This window comes from Hemiscyllium ocellatum, chromosome 47, assembly GCF_020745735.1.
Source record: "Hemiscyllium ocellatum isolate sHemOce1 chromosome 47, sHemOce1.pat.X.cur, whole genome shotgun sequence".
Classification (NCBI taxonomy): domain Eukaryota; kingdom Metazoa; phylum Chordata; class Chondrichthyes; order Orectolobiformes; family Hemiscylliidae; genus Hemiscyllium; species Hemiscyllium ocellatum.
The window spans coordinates 13,735,237-13,754,348 of NC_083447.1; the positions used below are offsets into that span (position 1 = coordinate 13,735,237).

Consider the following 19,112-nt stretch of genomic DNA (forward strand, 5'->3'; position numbering starts at 1 on the left):
GTACCCAATGAACATAGTCTGCCGATTTCTGAGCAACAAACCCAAACAAGCAGAAAAAAAGCGTCCAGAAACCCTAGCCACTCTCCCGTACATCAAAGACATTTCGAAAATGACTGCCAGACTACTCAGACCTTTGGCATCATGGTAGCCCACAAACCCACCAACACATTGACACAGCAACTAATGAACTTGAAAGATCCTACGTAGACAACAGCAAAACTAATGTCATTTACAAAATACCATGCAAGAACTATAACAAACATTATAAGGCAGAAAACTAGCCACCAGGATAAATGAACATCAACTAGCCATAAAACGAAATGACCCTCTCTCAGTAGTATCCTTACATACAGATAAGGAAGGACACCACTTTGACTTGGAGAACACATCCATCCTAGGACAAGCCAAACGGAGACATGCACGAGAATTCCTAGAAGCATAGCAACTGGAATGCTATCAACAAACACACTGACTTGGATCCCATTGACCACCCCGAGAAAAATAACAGGAAATGATGCCACCACAGGAAATGACATCAACAACCCAAGGAAATCCAAACATATAAATAGAAAGCAGGAAACATCAGCAGTGCTTAGTCTAAAGGTTCACTGAAGATGTTACTTATTGTGGTGATGAAATGTGTGAAAAAGAACCTTCCAGCTCAGAGATCAAACCTACACCCAGAGCTACAAATGTTTTCAAAACTGGCGTTTTATAACTGGCTTGTAGATTATTGATCCAGTAACATCACTACTATTCAATTATCTCTCATTTCAATATCATTTACTTGCAAAATTTTATGGTAGTTGTGTTTATTTTTAATAGATCCTTTATTAGATGTGCCTGTTTAATGAAAATGAAGAGTTTTTTTATACATCTCTTGAGATTCCACTTTCATCCTTATTAATAATATCATTTTCCCGGGGGAGGGGGTGGAAGCAGGAGTGGTTTTGATTGACACCTGAACAGCCCATTCAACTTTCCAGACAATCAGGAACATTAATGCCCAATGGCAGTAGCGGAGAGAGGTTAGAGCTTCGACTCTGGACGTTGATTGGGCCTTTGGGCACAGAACCTGCTCACCTGTAAGTCCACTTCTTATTGGTCACACGACACATACAAACCAGGGCGCATAAGTTATTCTCCCGTTTCAGGCTGCGGGGTAGGACGGCCAATGAAAGGCGTCAACACAAACCATCGGCGGAAGCAAACGGCAGGCCGGCTGCGAGGTGGCTCCTGATTGGCGATTTGGTAACAGCCGGTGCATTGTGAGCAGCTGATGACCAATGAGGAGCGTGGAGAGAAAAGTGGGTTTGGCTGCGCCTGGCGCCACCAAAGTGGGTGCAGGGAGACGGCGGCCATTTTGTTTCGTCAGACGCCGCGGCGAGCGAGAGGAATTTTCTTTATAGAATCCAAAGTGTCCCTTTTTTTTACCTTTCGCCAATCGGTTGGAGCCGTGCATGTATTTATTGTTTTCCTTCGCGTGGTCTCTCGCATTACTGAGCCGTTTTTACGGTCGGTGGTGGTGCATTTTTTTAGAAGAAAATTTTAAAAAAACAGTTTTAATTTAAAAACACGGGGATGAGTTCGTTGGACGTACGGAAACTAAAAGTGAACGAGCTCAAGGAGGAGCTGCACAGACGTGGCCTTGACACAAAGGGCCTCAAGGCGGACTTGCAGGAGCGGCTGCAGGCAGCTTTGGACCGTGCCGCTGAGGAGGAACGAGTAGCGGTAGCAGCAGCCGCCGCCGCCGCCGCCGAACAGCAACGACAAGAGGAGGCGGAGAGATCCCGGTCAGGTAAGGCCTTGGCGCGCATGCGCGGACCTCCGGCAGGTAAACTGTGCGCAGGCGCAGTCGCAGCCATAGCCTCACCTTTAGAGGGAGAGCGTGGGGGTGTTGCTGGAGTGAAACATATTTTTGTATTTGGTCGCTGATCTCATCCATTTCCTGCCCCTTTTAAATTGCTCGTCTTTGATTCTCAACCCATAATGCATCAGAGCCCACAGTTAAAATAAAGCAATGAGCCACGGATGCTGAAGCTCTGAAACAGAAGACTTTGCATCTGTGGCGAGAAGGTAGATTCAGTATTCCGAGTCCAGTGAATCTGCAGTTATTCTGTGTGAAAGCCTTTTTGTTTGATTTCAACGAAAGCCCCATTTTAGTTTGTAGTTGACGTCTTTATATGCACAGACAGATGGTTGTTTGCCCCCATGTGGTAACCTGAAAGGTGCTGGAAACAGACTCCGTAGTTGGCCTTGAAAAGGAACCACATGGGCCGATTGCTGGCAGATGGGACTAGATTGGCTTGGGGTATCTGGTCAGCATGGACAATTTGGACCGAAGGCCTTGTTTCCGTGCTGTACCTCTCTATGACTCTTTGACAACCAGAATCTATCTTCCCTCACCCCATGCAACGTCATGTATACTTAAAGGATCAAGCAATCAGGCAGGTAAGAGACAAGCCATGTAAAAGAAGAAAAACAGTTCTGAGGAAGGGTCACTGGGCTTGAAACATTAATTCTGATTTCTCTCCACTGATGCTGCCAGACATGCTGAGCTTTTCCAGCACTTTTTGTTTCTCATGGATTAGATTAGATTCCCTATAGTGTGGAAACAGGCCCTTCGGCCCAACAAGTCCACACTGACCCTCTGAAGAGCAACCCACCCAGACCCATTCTCCTACATTTACCCCTGACACTCCGGTGTGTGGACTCCACCTAACACTGGGCAATTTAGCACAGCCAATTCATCTGATCTGCACATCTTTGGATTGTGGGAGGAAACCGGAGCACCCGGAGGAAACCCATACAGACACAGGGAGAATGTACAAACTCCACACAGACAGTTGCCCGAGGCGGGAATTGAACCTGGGTCCCTAGCGCTGTGAGGCAGCAGTGCTAACCACTGAGCCACCGTGCCGCCCCTTGTGCTTATAAAAGAATGTTTTGGCTCTTGCCCTTCATTGATTCAGTTTATCCTCTTGGATGAATTGTGGCACCTGTAAGGTATGCTATAATGTGATTGTTCAGTCCTGCAGTGTCCTCTGCCATCAAACAATACGGAGTTTCACAGCTCATTTATCTTGGCCGCCTTGTTGAAATTGTCATGCATTGTGGAAAGGGTAGAATGACTTGTCCTGATTTTTCTCTGGATGTTTTTTAAAGATGATGTACCAACCTCCATTTTAATAACTTCCTAAATACACTGTTGCTCTAATTCTGGCCTTTTGTATATCCCCTAATTCTGCCACCCCACTCAGTTGGTAGCTGTATCTTCACCTGTCGAGATTGTACAGTCTGTAACTCTCTCCCCAAAGTTCTTTGATCCTTCACTTCTTCCACCTTCACGAATCTGTTTGAAACTTGCCTCATTGGGCAGTTATTTGGTGACTTGTCTGAATATCTTTTTGTGATCAGTGTTAATTTTGTCTGTTTACATACTTCTAAATCACCTATATGGACTTTTCATTGTAAAAAAATATACTATATGCATGCAAGTCTTGTACGATAAATAACAATGATATCAGTTTTGTGTCCCCCCCCCCCCACACACCTCTGAAGTCGAAGCAAAATGCTCAAAGAAACAGTATGGTTTTATCTCCTTTATTTTTATTCCGGGCCCTGGAGGGAGAGAGAATGATCGCCTATGGGCACAGAGTGCCCATGAGTTCGCAGTCTTCTCTGGAACAGATGTACAAGAACACCTAGATCTCGTTGTACTGCCCCTTTACCTAACTTGACTCCATTGAGGTAGTAATCTGCCTTCCTGTTCTTGCCACCAAAGTGGATAACCACACATTTATCCACATTAAATTGTGTCTGCCATGCATCCGTCCACTAACCTAGCCTGTCCAGGTCACCCTGTATTCTCCTAACATCCTCCTCACATTTCACCCTGCCACTCCGCTTTGTCATCAGCATATTTGCTAATTTTACTTTTAATAACTTCATTCATGTATTAATGTACATTGTAAAAAGCTGCGGTCCCAGCACTGATCCCTGTGGCACACCACTGGTCATCATTCCGAAAGGAAGCCGTTTATCACTACTCTTTGTTTCCTGTCAGCCAAACAATTTTCAATTCATGTCACTATTTTGTCCCAAATACCATGTGCCCTAATTTTGCTCACTACCCTCCTATGTTGGACTTTATCAAAGGCTTTCTGAAAGTCCAAGTATGCTACATCCACTGGATCGCCCTTATCCATCTTTAGAGTTACATCCTCAAAAAATTCCAGAAGATTAGTCAAGCATGATTTCCCCATCATAAATCCATGCTGACTCTGACCTATCCTGTTACTGCTATCCAGATGTGTCGTAATTTCGTCCTTTATAATTGAAAAATAGCATTTTTCCCACCACTGAGGTCAGACTAACTGGGCTATAATTCTCTGTTTTCTCTCTCCCTCCTTTCTTAAAAAGTGGAACAATATTAGCCACCCTCCAATCCACAGGAACTGATCCTGAATCTATAGAACATTGGAAAATGATCACCAATGCATCCACGATTTCTAGAGCCACCTCCTTCAGTACTCTGGGATGCAGACCATCAGGTCCTGGGGACTTATCAGCCTTCAGACCTAACAGTCTCTTCAACACAATTTCCTGCCTAATATAAATTCCCTTCAGTTCAGGTCCTCTAGCTACTATTACATCTGGGAGATTGCTCGTGTCTTCCCAGTGAAGACAGATCTAAAGTACCAATTCAACTCTTCTGCCATTTCTTTGTTCTCCATAATAAATTCACCTGTTTCAGTCTTCAAGGGCCCAATTTTAGTCTTAATTGGGGTGAGGTGGCTTGTGATTGGTGATTTCCGAAGAAGCGTCACACTGGACTGGAAATGTTATTCTGTTTCCATCCTGATAGACGCTGCCAAAGAATGCTAAATTGCTCACTCAATAAGTGTGAGATACTGTGTATGTTGGAAATCCGAATTAAAAACAGGATGCTGGAGAAAGTCATTAGGTATGGCAGCATCTTTGGAGAGAGAAACAGAGTTCAGTCTGAATCCAATATCAAGACATGTGGCTCTGGAAAAGCACAGTAGATCAGGCAGCATGCGAGGAGCAGGAATTGATGTTTCGGGCAGAAGCCTGTCATGAATCCAGTATGACTTCTTCAGAACCACTGCTGGATTTCTCCAGTATTTTGTGTGTTTATTTCCAACATGTGAGACTGGGGACTAGATTAGTGATGCCAAGAGAAAATAGTTTGATTCTGTGGCAGGTTTACATTTAGGTCAAAAACTTTGAAGTCATGAAGCTTTCTGAATTTTTATTCTAAACTGTTAGCTGCCAGAGTTAGTTTCAAGGCCCTTTTTTGAGTAGGAAGTAAACATTTGCTGCTGATGGATAAAACAAAATCATGTAATCACTAGGTAGGGAAGACAGATTGGCTACATTCAAATTATTGAATAAAATGTAATCTCATAATCGCTTTGAAGCTGTTTGGCTGGGTTGAGAAATTTAAACTTTGATTTATTGGAAACCTATTCAGCAGAAGAATGGTTTTCTATGCTTCAGTCATCTTGGCTGCATTGTTTTGACCAGCATTGGTTTTGTTTGGAATTAATATTTAACATGGAATGCTTAATTGTGAAGAGACCTTGCCTGGTACTTAAACTATCGATGTCCGAAACGAAGAAATCGATTAACAGAGCTGCACAATCAATGGTCATCCTTCTTAATTTGGCGAGTAATTAATTGCATGAGGGGAGAATTTAGACCTCTGAACTTACTGGAAAAATTTAGACTTTAAACCCACCCTACACTTCTTTGCAGAGAAGTGTATTGATAATATTGAAAGTGCCACATTGCATTCGATGATCTAAGAGTTAATGTTGCTAAGTTAAAGCATGAAATCTTCTAGTCATGACAGTGCATGCAGAGGCCATTTAACCCATTGAGTTTGGACTGACCCTGCAAAGAGCTTCTCACCCAGAACCACTCTACCCCTGTAACCCCACATTTACCATGCAAACTCCACTAGCCTGCATATCCTTGAACTCTACGGGGCAATTTAGTGTGGTCAAACCACCTAAACTGCACATCTTTGGGATGTGGGAGAAAACTGGAGCACCATGATGGAAACATGGGGCTGCATGGTGGCGTGGTGGTTAGCACTGCTTCCTCACAGCGCCAGGGACCTGGGTTCGATTCCAACCTCAGGGCGACTGTTTGTGTGGAGTTTGCATATTCTCCCAGTGTCTGTGTTGGTTTCCTACAGGTGCTCTGGTTTCCTCCCACAATCCAAAGATGTGCAGGTTAGGTGAATTGCCATGCTATGCTAAATTGCCCATAGTGTTCAGGGTGTATAGGTTAGGTGCATTAATCAAGGATAATTATACGATAATAGGGTAGGAGAATGGGTCAGGGGGGTGGGAGTTACTCTTCAGAGGATCAATATGGACTTTTTGGGCCAAAGGGCCTGCTTCCACAATGTAAGGATTGTAAGTATTCTGAACATGCGAACTCCACACAGACAGCCACATAAGGCTAGAATTTAACCTAAGTCCCTGTCGCTGTGAGGCAGGAGTGCTGTGCTGCCCCAAATGAAATGGTGACATACAGAAACCTTCCTTGACCGAGACCATTTATGGGATAAACTAAGAAAAAGGAAAACAGCTTCAACTTATCAGGAGATTGAGACCACCAGCTTGAACAATTGAATAAATGATGAGACACCGTAATCTCTTACTGGTGAGGTTGAGAGTGTTAAACAGGACTGTGCTGTACTTAGTGTTGTTGTTTTTTTTGCACTCTGAGTTTGCAGACTGTGCTCTTAGTTTAACTTCTCAGTTTGCCACATGCTTTAGGAAGTTATCACTTCAGTCCATCTAAACTATATGTTCAATCTGCAGTGGGATTTCTAACCTGCTAACCTGTGACTGTAAGGTGATGCCAGCCAATCATAAGAAAACAAATACTAAGTTCCTTAATCTGAAAATACGTTTGAGAAAATGCAAAAGATACTTGATAGGATACAGCTTTAAATTTGGGAACATGAGCAGGCAGTTTAGTTCCACGTCTTAGATAAATGTGCTGACTTCATTGTACCTGCCTTTGATTCTTCTCCTCTTTTAATACCTTTGCTTAACAATAAAACAAACCTTAGATTTTAAATCTAACAATTGTATTGCATAGTTGCTGTCACGGAAAAGTGTTCAAATCTTCTGCGTCTCTTTGTATGTATTTTCTGATTTCATTACTGAGAAAGGTCTTACTCTAATTAACTGTGCAATGAAATCCTAGACTCTGTGTAACCAGCAGAAACAGTTTCTCCTCATTTACCCAATCCTGTTCCGTTTAGTATGTTAAAAACTTCTGTCCCATCACCCTCCTTTTTTTTATGTATAAGTACAGTGGATACAGCCTTCGTTTGTGTGGTCTCATTTTCTAATGTAAGTCTTGGAATTTGGAGATGATTGTAGTAAATCGAAGTTGAATTCCCAAGTCTAATATAGACGAACCCCAATTGTCCGAATGAGATGGGCAGGTAGTATTTCGTTCAGACAGTTGATTATTCGGATAACTGATTCAATGCCTCTCCTCTGGGACTGCAAAGTTTCCGTTTTCCTCGCTCTGCCTGCCTTGCTCCCTCTCTCTGTCTCAGGGTTTGTTTCTGAGCAGACACATCAGTTGTGTATAAGGGATGTGCAGCATTGCGTCAGGCCCCCCTCCACTCCAAAAAAAAGTCAGTTCAATGGGATTGACACAGCAAGCACTTGCTTAGTCCGCTCCCCGTTCAGTAGACAAGGGAGCAGCACAGTGTGTGTACCCCCAAAGAGATTATCTGGGGAAGGGACTTTTAGGGTACACGCCTGTGTAGAACTCCAGGGAAAGTGTGCGGAGGGAGAGGGCGGGCGGTCAGTCATTTGGAGACGGTACCTGGGCTCCCATCAATGTTCAGCATTTCAGTAAGCCAAATTCATTTTTAATCATTGTAAACAAAAGGTGAATCAGTGCTGGAAACACCTGTTTAATGTAATGTTTTTTTCAGACCTTGAGGTTTTCTTCAGATAATTGAGGTTCCTCTGTAAATCCGAAGGTGTGACTGGAACTACTCATGAGATATGGTCTAAACAAGGCTCTGCATTGCCGAAGCTCCGCTTTTGTCTATTTATATTGTAGTATGTTCAACTTAAAGATGGATATTCCATTTCTGATTATTTCCTGTACCTGATCATGATATTTTGATGATCATTACAGCACCCCAAGACTCACCTGTTTGTCTCCTATTTTTAGTCCTTCACCATTTGGAAATCAGGGATTGAAACGATTCTTCTTTCCTCATCTCTTCCTATCTCATGAAATCATTAAGACTTTCTTGGGGACTTTTTTTATTTTTAGGGGCTCTTTGCAATTAAAGCCTCCACTGAAGGATATGTTACCCACTTCCTTTAAGACCCGTGTCTAGAAATCTCATTCTCCTCAGGCTTTGTCACTGTCTAAACCATAATGTTTTATTGATTATTGCTCTGCTTAGTTTAATTTTGGGAATCCCTGTGCCCGCTCCAATATTAACACTTTTAAGCTGTTTAAATTGGTGAATTCAATATTCAATGCAACTAAAAACTGATGCAAACGAAGTGTTCCTAAACTTGGAGTGTTCGTGATAATAAGGAAATTAAGGATTCAAGGTTTGTGAGAAGATTTGTAGCTCGGGTGCTCGTTGTTATGGTTGTGTTCACCGAGCTGGGAATTGGTGTTACCGACGTTTTGTCCCCTGTCTAGGTGACATCCTCAGTGCTTGGGAGCCTCCTGTGAAGCATTTCTGTGATCTTTCCTCCGGCATTTGTAGTCATTTGAATCTGTCACTTCTGGTTGTCAATTCCAGCTGGAAACAACAATTCCCAGCTCGGCGAACAGAAAATAAGGATGCCATGTTGCTGTTGAAAACCATGCGAGGGTTGTCTTTCTGAGCTGTCTTTGACTTTGTGTAATTCTGGATGATCTGCTTCACCCCACTTCCCCATCCAATCTTTGTAACATTCATTTCTCATAGAGAACACAAACATGTCTATCACAGCAATTCTTTTTCTTGATTGTAAAATTTATATTAATCTTGATATATCCCTCACAAATTTATTTTAATTCTCTTTTTATAGCTCTGGCTATCTGTTTTCTCATTCATTGCTGGTTTATCAAACCTCTTCAATGAGCCTTATGTTTTCTTTTTTGAATTTGCAGATGCTTTCTGTTTTAGTCTTGAGTCTTTCTGACCTGGCTGGTTTTCTTTGGCGGATAGAGTTCTTGCCCCTAAAGATATGAACTAGTTCTGGATCATATTCTATTTTGGAATGTCACTCGCTGATCTGCTGATTTTTCTTTTAACCATTAAAACTTTTTGCCCAGACAACTGTCTCTGGCTCATCACATGGAAACCAGCTTTGCCTAAATTTAGAAGCAGCTATTTTTCATGTTTCTCTCTTTCAATCACTGTGTTGGTAATACGATGGAGAGAAGGTCATTGCTGAAACATTAAGGGTTATTGGGCCTGGAGCGCTATCTGACAAACTCTTACAGCAATATCCCAGGACTTAAGTGATTGATTTTTTGCCTCTTGAAGGCCATTTTCCGCTGCGTTAGTTAGGACTCCAGCTAATGGAGAGTTTCTCCTCTGATTCCCCTAGATCTCACTTTTATTTGTGGTTTTAAATGGCACACTCAGTCACATGCTGGCTTTCACATCAAGGACAGTCACTCATCTTATTCGCATCTTTGGAATACAATTCTTCTGTCCATGTTTGGAACAAGGCTGTTACAAGGACTTTGGAACGTAGGAGAGTAGGAATTCCAGCATCTCAATCCTGCTTCTCTATTCTAAATCATGGCTGATCATTTAACTTATGTTCCTGTTCTGTCCCTAAATCCGTTGATACCTTTAATATTTAGAAACCTATAAATTTCTGCCTTGAACTCGCTTGATGATTGAGATCCACATACCTCTGAGGTAGAGAATTTCTAAGAATCACCATCCTCTGAATAAAGAGATTCCTCCTTATCTTATAGTTTACCTTGTATTCTGAGACTCTCTTCCCTGGATCTAGATAACACAGCTTGGAGAAACATCCTTTCTGCATCTACTGTGTTCATCCCTTGTAGGATTTTGTAAATTTCTGAGTCACATTCTTCTGAATTCCAGAGAATACAGGCCCAGTCTCAATGCATCCACTGCATTCCTTCTATGGCAAGTACATGCTTAGCAAGGCAAGGAGACCAGAACTATTCCAGATGGGGTTTTGCTAGTGTTCTGTGCAACTGAAGAAAGACAATAATTGCTTCTGCCCTCAAATCATTTTAACAATAAAGTCTAATGACTTGTTTGCCATCTGAATTACTTTCAGGACATGCATGTGAGCTTTCAGTGATTGAGAAACAAAGGCACCTAGACCTCTTTCCATTTTCCAATATCTCACCATTTATAAAAATACTCTGCACCTTTGTCTCTCCTACCAAAGTGGAGCTTCACACATACCCTAATTATATTCCACTTGTCATACTCTTGATCATTTCTATCAGTCTATTTTTCTTATGAACCTGTTCAGAAATATTATTACATAGCTCTGAAGCAGTACTCTGACCTCCCTATCATGGGTAGGGACACTACCATTGCACCAAAAGAGGATTCCTGAATCCCCTTGAAACCTCTTTGCATCCTCCTCAAAACCCACATTTCCTCTAAGCTTTGTATCTGTGTATTTGCAAATGCTGCAAGGTATGGAGGTGTGGGGAGTTAGTAGAATCCAAATTAGGTATTGGTGTGTAAATCCTGGTGGTACTGCCAGTTAAATTTGGCTTTGAGCTATCTAGAATGTGGCCTGCCCCATTGCGGTATATTATTGCTAATCAAAATCTGCAACTTGAGTCCCACCTATTATATATGTCTGCAATAACAGATTGATAAAAATACCTATATGTTAAATGTGGGTACAACAAAGAAGCATAGGAGTCTTGTGGCACGCTGCCAAGTCTCTACCTCTGGACGAGAAGATCTCCGTTCAAGTTCCACCTGCCCTAGAGTTGAGTTATATAATGTCTAGTAAGAGATCATGTGACATAGTGGTAATGTCCCTACCTCTGGCCCAGAAGGCCCTAGTTCAGGTCTCACCTTGCAACATGTCTGAACATGTTGATTTAAAAATAACTATACTTACCATAGAAGCTGTGCAGTGGAGGCTCACCAAACTGAGGCAGGGCCTGTGTCCATTTGCTGGTGTCTAATTCTCCCTAAACCATGGTTTAGGCAATGACCTCTGCACTTTTAAGTTCTTTCACCCTGCTCTCCTTGCCTACTGTTCTGTTGTTGGTCCAAAATAGATATTAAACACTGAGTCATTCCACTTTCTCCAAAATCCTTACAAGCCAGCTCAGGATGTATCTCACCCTGGCTGCAGGCATGTAATATATAATGTAGAACTGTCACTTGATCTCTAAAAGTTCTGTCCTTCTAATTGTTGAAACATTTAGAACTCTCTCTCTCTTTTCTCTTCCTACCTGCTTGGTCCACAGAAAGGTATGAAACGAAAGCAGTTATCCTTACCCTAACGAGTAGAAGCTACGTTGTAGGATGGGATTGTCTTCCACAGATTCTCATTTCCTATCCTTGCTGGCTCATACTATCAGCCACAGTCCATTCTACATCGCATTATAGAGTGTCCAAGGTCTGGATTGAATTGTCCAGATACTTCTCTCTTTCTTTGAGTGACTGTCCCCAATTCACAATCGAGATCAATGACTGAGTTGGGGAGAATGTAGACCGAGACATCTTCTGTACATGTTTGCTCAGGGCAATCTTGTGGTCTTCAAACCAAAGCCTAGATACGCATGTTGCTGTACCATATCTTGAGTTTAAATTATTTATATCTACCTTGTTTTTCAACACACTGACTGAAAGCGAGCATTTGTGCCACCAACCTTTACATTCCATTTGCAACTACAGTACTCGGGTATGCCAGGAAATATTGTTAACTTTTATACACCTTTGAGCAATTGCTGACTCCGCTTCCTGCTCGCAGTAATTAGGAGTTATGTAAGGCAATTACTTCCAGCTGCTTAATATTCATCACACTGTGAGGCAATTTCTATGAACTAATTTTATTTTTTTTGCTGTTTTTGAATTCAAGGTATTTAACCAAGTTTTGGTTTGAGAACTGCTCATCAGCTAAACCAGCTAAAAAACTGATTGCTGCAATGGAGGGACTTTGTATTTGGGAAGGTATTGATTTGAGTTGAGATCTTATTTTTAGGTAGCTTCAGTTCAATAAAATGAATGGTTCCCAAGCTCCTTGGGTTTAAGAACCCCTTTACCCATGGCTCAGTAATCACAGACTATATAACACTCAATATCTCACTAAATTTGAGATGAATAATTTGTTGGGTGGCATTAAGTTAGATCCAGGACTTGTATATTTGGTTAATTATTGTGGCTTTTGCTATGGATTCTTATTACTTAACAATTGAATGCGATATTTCATTTTGGATATTGAGGTTTATGAATTAAAAGTTGTAACTAAGGCCAAGATAGTAGGACGTTCTGAGGGGAATAAATGGGTGTTCCTGTGTTCATGATTAAGCTGGGTGGGAAGCTAAATATGGCTGCCTCTTATTTGAAGGCCAGTTACAGAAGATTAAATCAACCATGAAAGAATTCCAAGTCATTTCCATTAAATAGACAAATTGTAATATTTCAATGGTCAGTACTCAGGATTTGGTTTTAGAAATTGCATTCTTAGTGGGAAATCTTTGGTGACCAGGAGGCCCAAACTCATTTGGCAACACTGCATAATTCAGTGTAATAAGGCTTTGATTTATTAGTTAAGCATATTCAGAGAATTCTATTCTCCTTGTAGATATACAGTATCTATGGGTCAGCGTCTGAGCAGCTCGTTAGGAGCATTTAAGAGATGTTTTGGGCTGGAGTTTTGCGACTAAAGTAGGTGACTCCATTAACAAAATTTCACAGCTTGGTGTCTGGGTTCTTCCTGCAATTTTAAAGGCCTCTGAAGTCCCAGTCAGCACTTGCACACCATTGCAGATGCTGGAAACCAGATTCTGGATCAGTGGTGCTGGAAGAGCACAGCAGTTCAGGCAGCATCCAACGAGCAGCGAAATCGACTTTTCGGGCAAAAGCCCTTCATCAGGAATAAAGGCAGTGAGCCTGAAGTGTGGAGAGATAACCTTGGAGAGGATGGGGTGGGGAGAGAGTAGATAGAGTACAGTGGGGGAGGAGATGAAGGTGATAGGTGATAGGTCAGGGTGGAGTGGATAGGTGGAAAAGGAGCTAGGCAGGTCGGACAAGTCCAGACAAGTCATGAGGACACAGTGCTGAGCTGGAAGTTTGAAACTAGGATGAGGTGGGGGAAGGGAAAATGTGAAAGCTGTTGAAGTCCAGGGGCGTTCTGTCCTTGTTACGATTGGAGGGGTGGGGTCTGAGGGCAGAGGTGCGGGATGTGGACGAGATGCGTTGGAGGACATCTTTAACCACGTGGGAAGGGAAATTGCGGTCTCTAAAGAAGGAGCCCATCTGGTGTGTTCTATGGTGGAACTGGTCCTCCTGGGAGCAGATATGGTGGAGGAATTGGGAATATGGGATGGCATTTTTGCAAGACATAGGGTGGGAAGAGGTGTAATCCAGGTAGCTGTGGGAGTTGGTGGGTTTGTAAAATAAATCATCAACTTCACCAACACATTCCACCCTGACCTTAAATTTACCTGGACCATCTCTGACACCTCCCTCCCCTTCCTGGACCTCTCCATCTCCATGAATGACGACCGACTTGACACTGACATTTTTTACAAACCCAGCAACTCCCACAGCTACCTGGATTACACCTCTTCCCACCCTATCTCTTGCAAAAATGCCATCCCATATTCCCAATTCCTCCGCCATATCTGCTCCCAGGAGGACGAGTTCCACCATAGAACACACCAGATGGCCTCCTTCTTTAGAGACCGCAATTTCCCTTCCCACGTGGTTAAAGATGCCCTCCAACGCATCTTGTCCACATCCCGCACCTCCGCCCTCAGACCCCACCCCTCCAACCGTAACAAGGACAGAACGCCCCTGGTGCTCACCTTCCACCCTACAAACCTTCGCATAAACCAAATCATCCGCCGACATTTCCGCCACCTCCAAACAGACCCCACCACCAGGGATATATTTCCCGCCCCACCCCTTTCCGCTTTCCGCAAAGACCGTTCCCTTCGTGACTACCTGGTCAGGTCCACGCCCTGAAGGAGCCTTCCACATCCATCAAAGTTTTACCTGCACATCCACCATTATCATTTATTGTATCCGTTGCTCCCGATGCGGTCTCCTCTACATTGGGGAGACTGGACGCCTCCTAGCAGAGCGCTTTAGGGAACATCTCCGAGACACCCGCACCAATCAACCACACCGCCCCGTGGCCCAACATTTCAACTCCGCCTCCCACTCTGCCGAGGACGTGGAGGTCCTGGGTTCCCTCACCACCAGACGCCTGGAGGAAGAACGCCTCATCTTCCGCCTCAGAACACTTCAACCCCAGGGCATCAATGTGGACTTCAACAGCTTCCTCATTTCCCATTCCCCCACCTCATCCTAGTTTCAAACTTCCAGCTCAGCACTGTGTCCCCATGACTTGTCCGGACTTGTCCGACCTGCCTATCTCCTTTTCCACCTATCCATTCCACCCTCTCCTCCCTGACCTATCACCTTCATCTCCTCCCCCACTCACCCATTGTACTCTATGCTACTCTCTCCTCACCCCCACCCTCCCCAAGCTTATCTCTCCACGCTTCAGGCTCACTGCCTTTATTCCTGATGAAGGGCTTTTGCCCGAAACGTCAATTTTCGCTGCTCGTTGGATGCTGCCTGAACTGCTGTGCTCTTCCAGCACCACTGATCCAGAACTTGCACACCATTGTTGCTAAGAATCGGTCTGAGGCCTCATTCATTTCTTTTGCAGTGTCTGTTCTGGCTGCTGGATGTTCACTGCATTAAACTTGCCTTCCTTCCATGGGCTAAAGTGAATATGCACTGGATTGCAGCGCCAGATGATGTTGTGTTTCATGCTTATGAGGACATGATTGTAGTTTGTAAGGACCTGTATAGCTGATAAAGAATTTGTGATTTGAAGTCACTTTTCAGGTTGCTAAACCACCAAGTCCCACAATCACAGTGTTTTATTGCTATTGAGGATTTATGTTTAACATGAGAAAAATGTCCAACCTCCTGAGCAGTCTCATTTTTCACAGGTAAATATAGATTTGACATTTCAACTAAAAGGCAGGAACCTCCAATAGTGCAGCAGCCAATGTACCAGATTCCACAAATGACTGCATATGCTGATGCTTGAGGACTACTTAAAGTGCTGTGGATTCATTATGTCCATTTAATGGGCAAACAGAGTCTCAGTTTAGTATTTTATCTGAAGGATGGCATCTCTGATGCCGTAGCACTTCAGTACTGAACTAGAGTGTGATTATGTGCTGTCATCTTGCATGGAGTTTGAACCCCAGTCTTCTGGCTTGCAGAAGGATGTTACCATTCAATGAGTCAGTTGGGATTGAATGCTAAGTGTTCAGCAGCCTTTCTTGTTAAAGAGAACTGCAAGACTCTTCTGATTCATGTCTGATTATCATTGCTTTAGTAACTGTTAATGTTGAGCCTGGTGCTTGTAATTTTCCTGGAGCTGAAAGGACTAAATCTGTTTGATCTGCACAGTCAACTACTTGTGTTCTTCAGGAATGTGATGGTTATAGATTCTCTGTGGTATACCTGAACTTTCTATCTTAGTTACACATTTGTCTCTAGCTTATACTTTTTTGCTGTCTTCATGCTTTTCCCTCTCCTTGATTATTTTGGTATACCTTTTATGCTTTGTCTTTTCAGATGGGTAGGCGTTTGGAAAGGAAAACAGTTGGGAGGAATACACAGTAATGTGAAGTTGGTAGAGTCATTCTTTGATTTGCTTGGATTTTCTATTTTTATTACATGCCTGTCTGTGTGTGTTTATATCCCTTCCACCGTTCACTCCTTATTGCTTTTCTTTCCTCATTGGCACTTGTTTTTGTATATATGAACATCCTCTGCGCCACTCTGCTACCCTATTATTTGCAGTATTTTTAAAAATTCCTTTTATATCTCTGCAGGAACTGTTTCTATATTTGGTTTGATTGCTTTCCATTGTACCTTGTTTTGAGAGAGAGGAGGAGCCACAATAATGCAGAGCAGCCTCAATTATCTGGCATTCAATCAACCAAATTTCGAATTATCCGAACAAGATCGCCAAGTCCAGATGCTTGGCTAACTGTTAACTGGCATTCGATTAACCATCTGGAATACTTCCTGCTAGTGTCCTTCGGATAATCGAGGTTCCTCTGTGTATTGTATAGCAGTCAACTCTAAGGGCAATGGATCCTTCCTATACACTCTATATAAGCCCATCAGGACCACCTACACTTGAGAATCAGTATTCATTGACTAACCCATACTTAGCTGAATGACAATGACACTCGCTGTGGGTTTGTTAAGAGAAGGTCATGTGTGATTTACTTGATGGAATTTTTCAGGAAATAATGAGGGTCAACGAGATGATGTAGTCAGCACAGATTTTAGTAAAGCTTTTGTCAAGATTTTGTCAAATCTTTCCACAGGGGAAAGTGGCAAGTTTGATTTAAATTTGACTTAGTGATAGGAAGCATAGGCTAATGTTCAGTGTGAGTCTGTGTGACTGGAGCATTGCTGAAAATGGTGTCTTGCAGACCACGGTGCTCGGACTCTTGGTTTCTGTTGCACAATCTCTTCATGGCCATTATATTTAAGACGTGTTGATGATGCAAAAATGAACCTTTTGGTTGGTATTTGAGAAAAATACAGAGGGACCTCTGAATTGATATCCACAGATTCTTAAAGGTAGGTTAATAAAATGGCGAAGAAGGCACACAGGACATGTTCTCTTATTAGTCAAAGCATGGAATATGAGTGGAGTTGTTATGTAAGAGTTGTATAAAATACCAATTATGCCAAAGCTATGGGATTGTATTCAATTCTGCTCACCATGTTACAAAAAGAATCTGTGTTAGAGTGGGTACAAAGGAGATTTACAGATGATTGTGCCAGGAATAGAAAATTGTAACTTTGAGGAAAGATTGAATATGCTGAAGTTTATTTTCTTTGGAACAGTATGCACAAATGGTAAGATTTAATTGGGCTGCATGAAATTTAAGGGACCCAGCTAGAGTGCATGGGAAGGACCTGATGTCCTTTGGTTGCAAACACGATGATACAGATCCAAGAGGCTAGTCAGAGGGAGGTTGAGGAGAAGTGTTTTCTGAATAGAAATATTTTTTCTGGGCAGCACGGTGGCTCAGTGGTTAGCACTGCAGCCTCACAGCACCAGGTTCAATTCCAGTCTCGGGTGACCGTCTGTGTGGAGTTTGCTCGTTCTCCCTATGCGTGGGTTTCCTCCTGGTGCTCCGGTTTCCTCCCACAGTCCAAAAATGTGCATGTCAGGTGAATTGGCCATCCTAAATTGCCCATAGTGTTAGGTGCATTAGTCAGAGGGAAATGGGTCTGGGTGGGTCACTCTTCGGAGGGTCGGTGTGGACTGGTTGGGCTGTGAAGAGCCTGTTTCCACACTGTAGGGAATCTAATCTAATTTTCAGGGTGGTAAGAATCTGGATTTCACCATTTGAAAAGCTGTTAGAAGCAAAAATGCATTCCGTCGTGGGACAGCTAATGGTGGTCATGGAGAGATTAAGGTAGATAATAGAGAATACTGTATGGTTCTCTTCCACCTCAAAGTTGTGGATGCTCTCCCATTGAATGTATTTATTCACATGGGCAACCTAGGCATGTGGGAGTGCGTGGGAAGTAGAGCTGGCAGAGATTTATCTGTGGTCATACTGAACTTGGAGTAGGCTTGAGGGGCTGTACAGTCAACTATGGCTCCAAATTCTTATGTTTTCCTGTGATTGTAAATTAAAGGACTCCCCGTTGTCCTTTACACATGGGTGTGCTGTCGACTTAATTTGATATTGTAATTAAATCAACAGGGCTTGTAAGTTATATGTGTACCTTTCTTTGCAATCCTGATCAGGGTCAGTTCCAAAGTTTGTAAGTTTCTGTTGTGATGTGTGCAGTACTGAGGGAGTTGTCCACTGTTGGGGGTCCTGTCTTTCCAATGAAACCTCTTTGGTTAATGATGTCGATCCCATTCAAAGACAAATAGAAAAGTTCTTCCCAGTGTCCTAACCAATGATTATACATTCAAGTTAACATTACTCATACAAACTGTGCTGATGAAACTCAGCACATCTGGCAGCATCTGTGGAGAGTGAAACAGGGTTGATGTTTCATCAGTTTTGAAGAAGAGTCAGAGTGGACTTAAAAGACAAATGCTGTTTCTCTCCTGAGTTTCTCCACATTCTGATTTTATTTCCAGCATCTGCAGTAATTTGCTTTAATCATGAATCTGGATTGTCTAATCATTCATTTCAATACAGTTTCTGGGACCTTGCTGTCTGTAAATTGGCTGCAGAATTTCTTAAATTGCAACAGTGACTATATTTACACCAAAAGTACCTAATTGGCTGTAAAGCTGTCTGGGATATCATGTAATCATGAAACTTGATATACAAGTTTTATATGATGCAGGTAAAGATTTACAATACAGTGTGTTACATAGAGTCAGAGAGGTGTATAGCACAGAAACAGCCACTTCAGTCCAACTCATCCAAGCTGACCAGATAACCTAAATTAATCAAGTCTCATTTACAGTATACAAAATAGGGTATAATACGGCCTGCTTCCACATAGTAGGAATTCTATGACAGTAAGACAAAGTGAGGACTGCAGATGCTGGAGATCAGAGCTGAAAAATATGTTGCTGGAAAAGCTCAGCAGGTCAGGCAGCATCCAAGGACAGTACCCATATACATTTGTAAATAAAAAAAAGGGGCAGCACGGAGGCTCAGTGGTTAGCACTGCTGCCTCACAGCGCCAAGCACCCGGGTTTGCTTCCACCCTTGGGCGACTGTGTGGAGTTTGCACATTGTTTCCAGTGCTCCGGTTTCTTCCCACAGTCGAAAGATGTGCAGGTTAGGTGGATTAGCCATGCTAAATTGCC

General features: G+C 42.7%; 1 protein-coding gene across 1 annotated transcript in view; it reads left to right on the forward strand.

Moving 5' to 3' along the window:
* Positions 1 to 1,339: 1,339 nt before the first annotated feature.
* The window catches only part of LOC132836562 (heterogeneous nuclear ribonucleoprotein U-like protein 1), a 91,159-nt gene continuing 73,386 nt past the window's right edge, over positions 1,340 to 19,112 (forward strand). Inside the window, exon 1 of the mRNA XM_060855911.1 lies at positions 1,340 to 1,798. Coding sequence (XP_060711894.1) covers positions 1,582 to 1,798 — 217 coding nt within the window. The 5' untranslated portion in view covers positions 1,340 to 1,581. The remainder of the gene's footprint in view (positions 1,799 to 19,112) is intronic.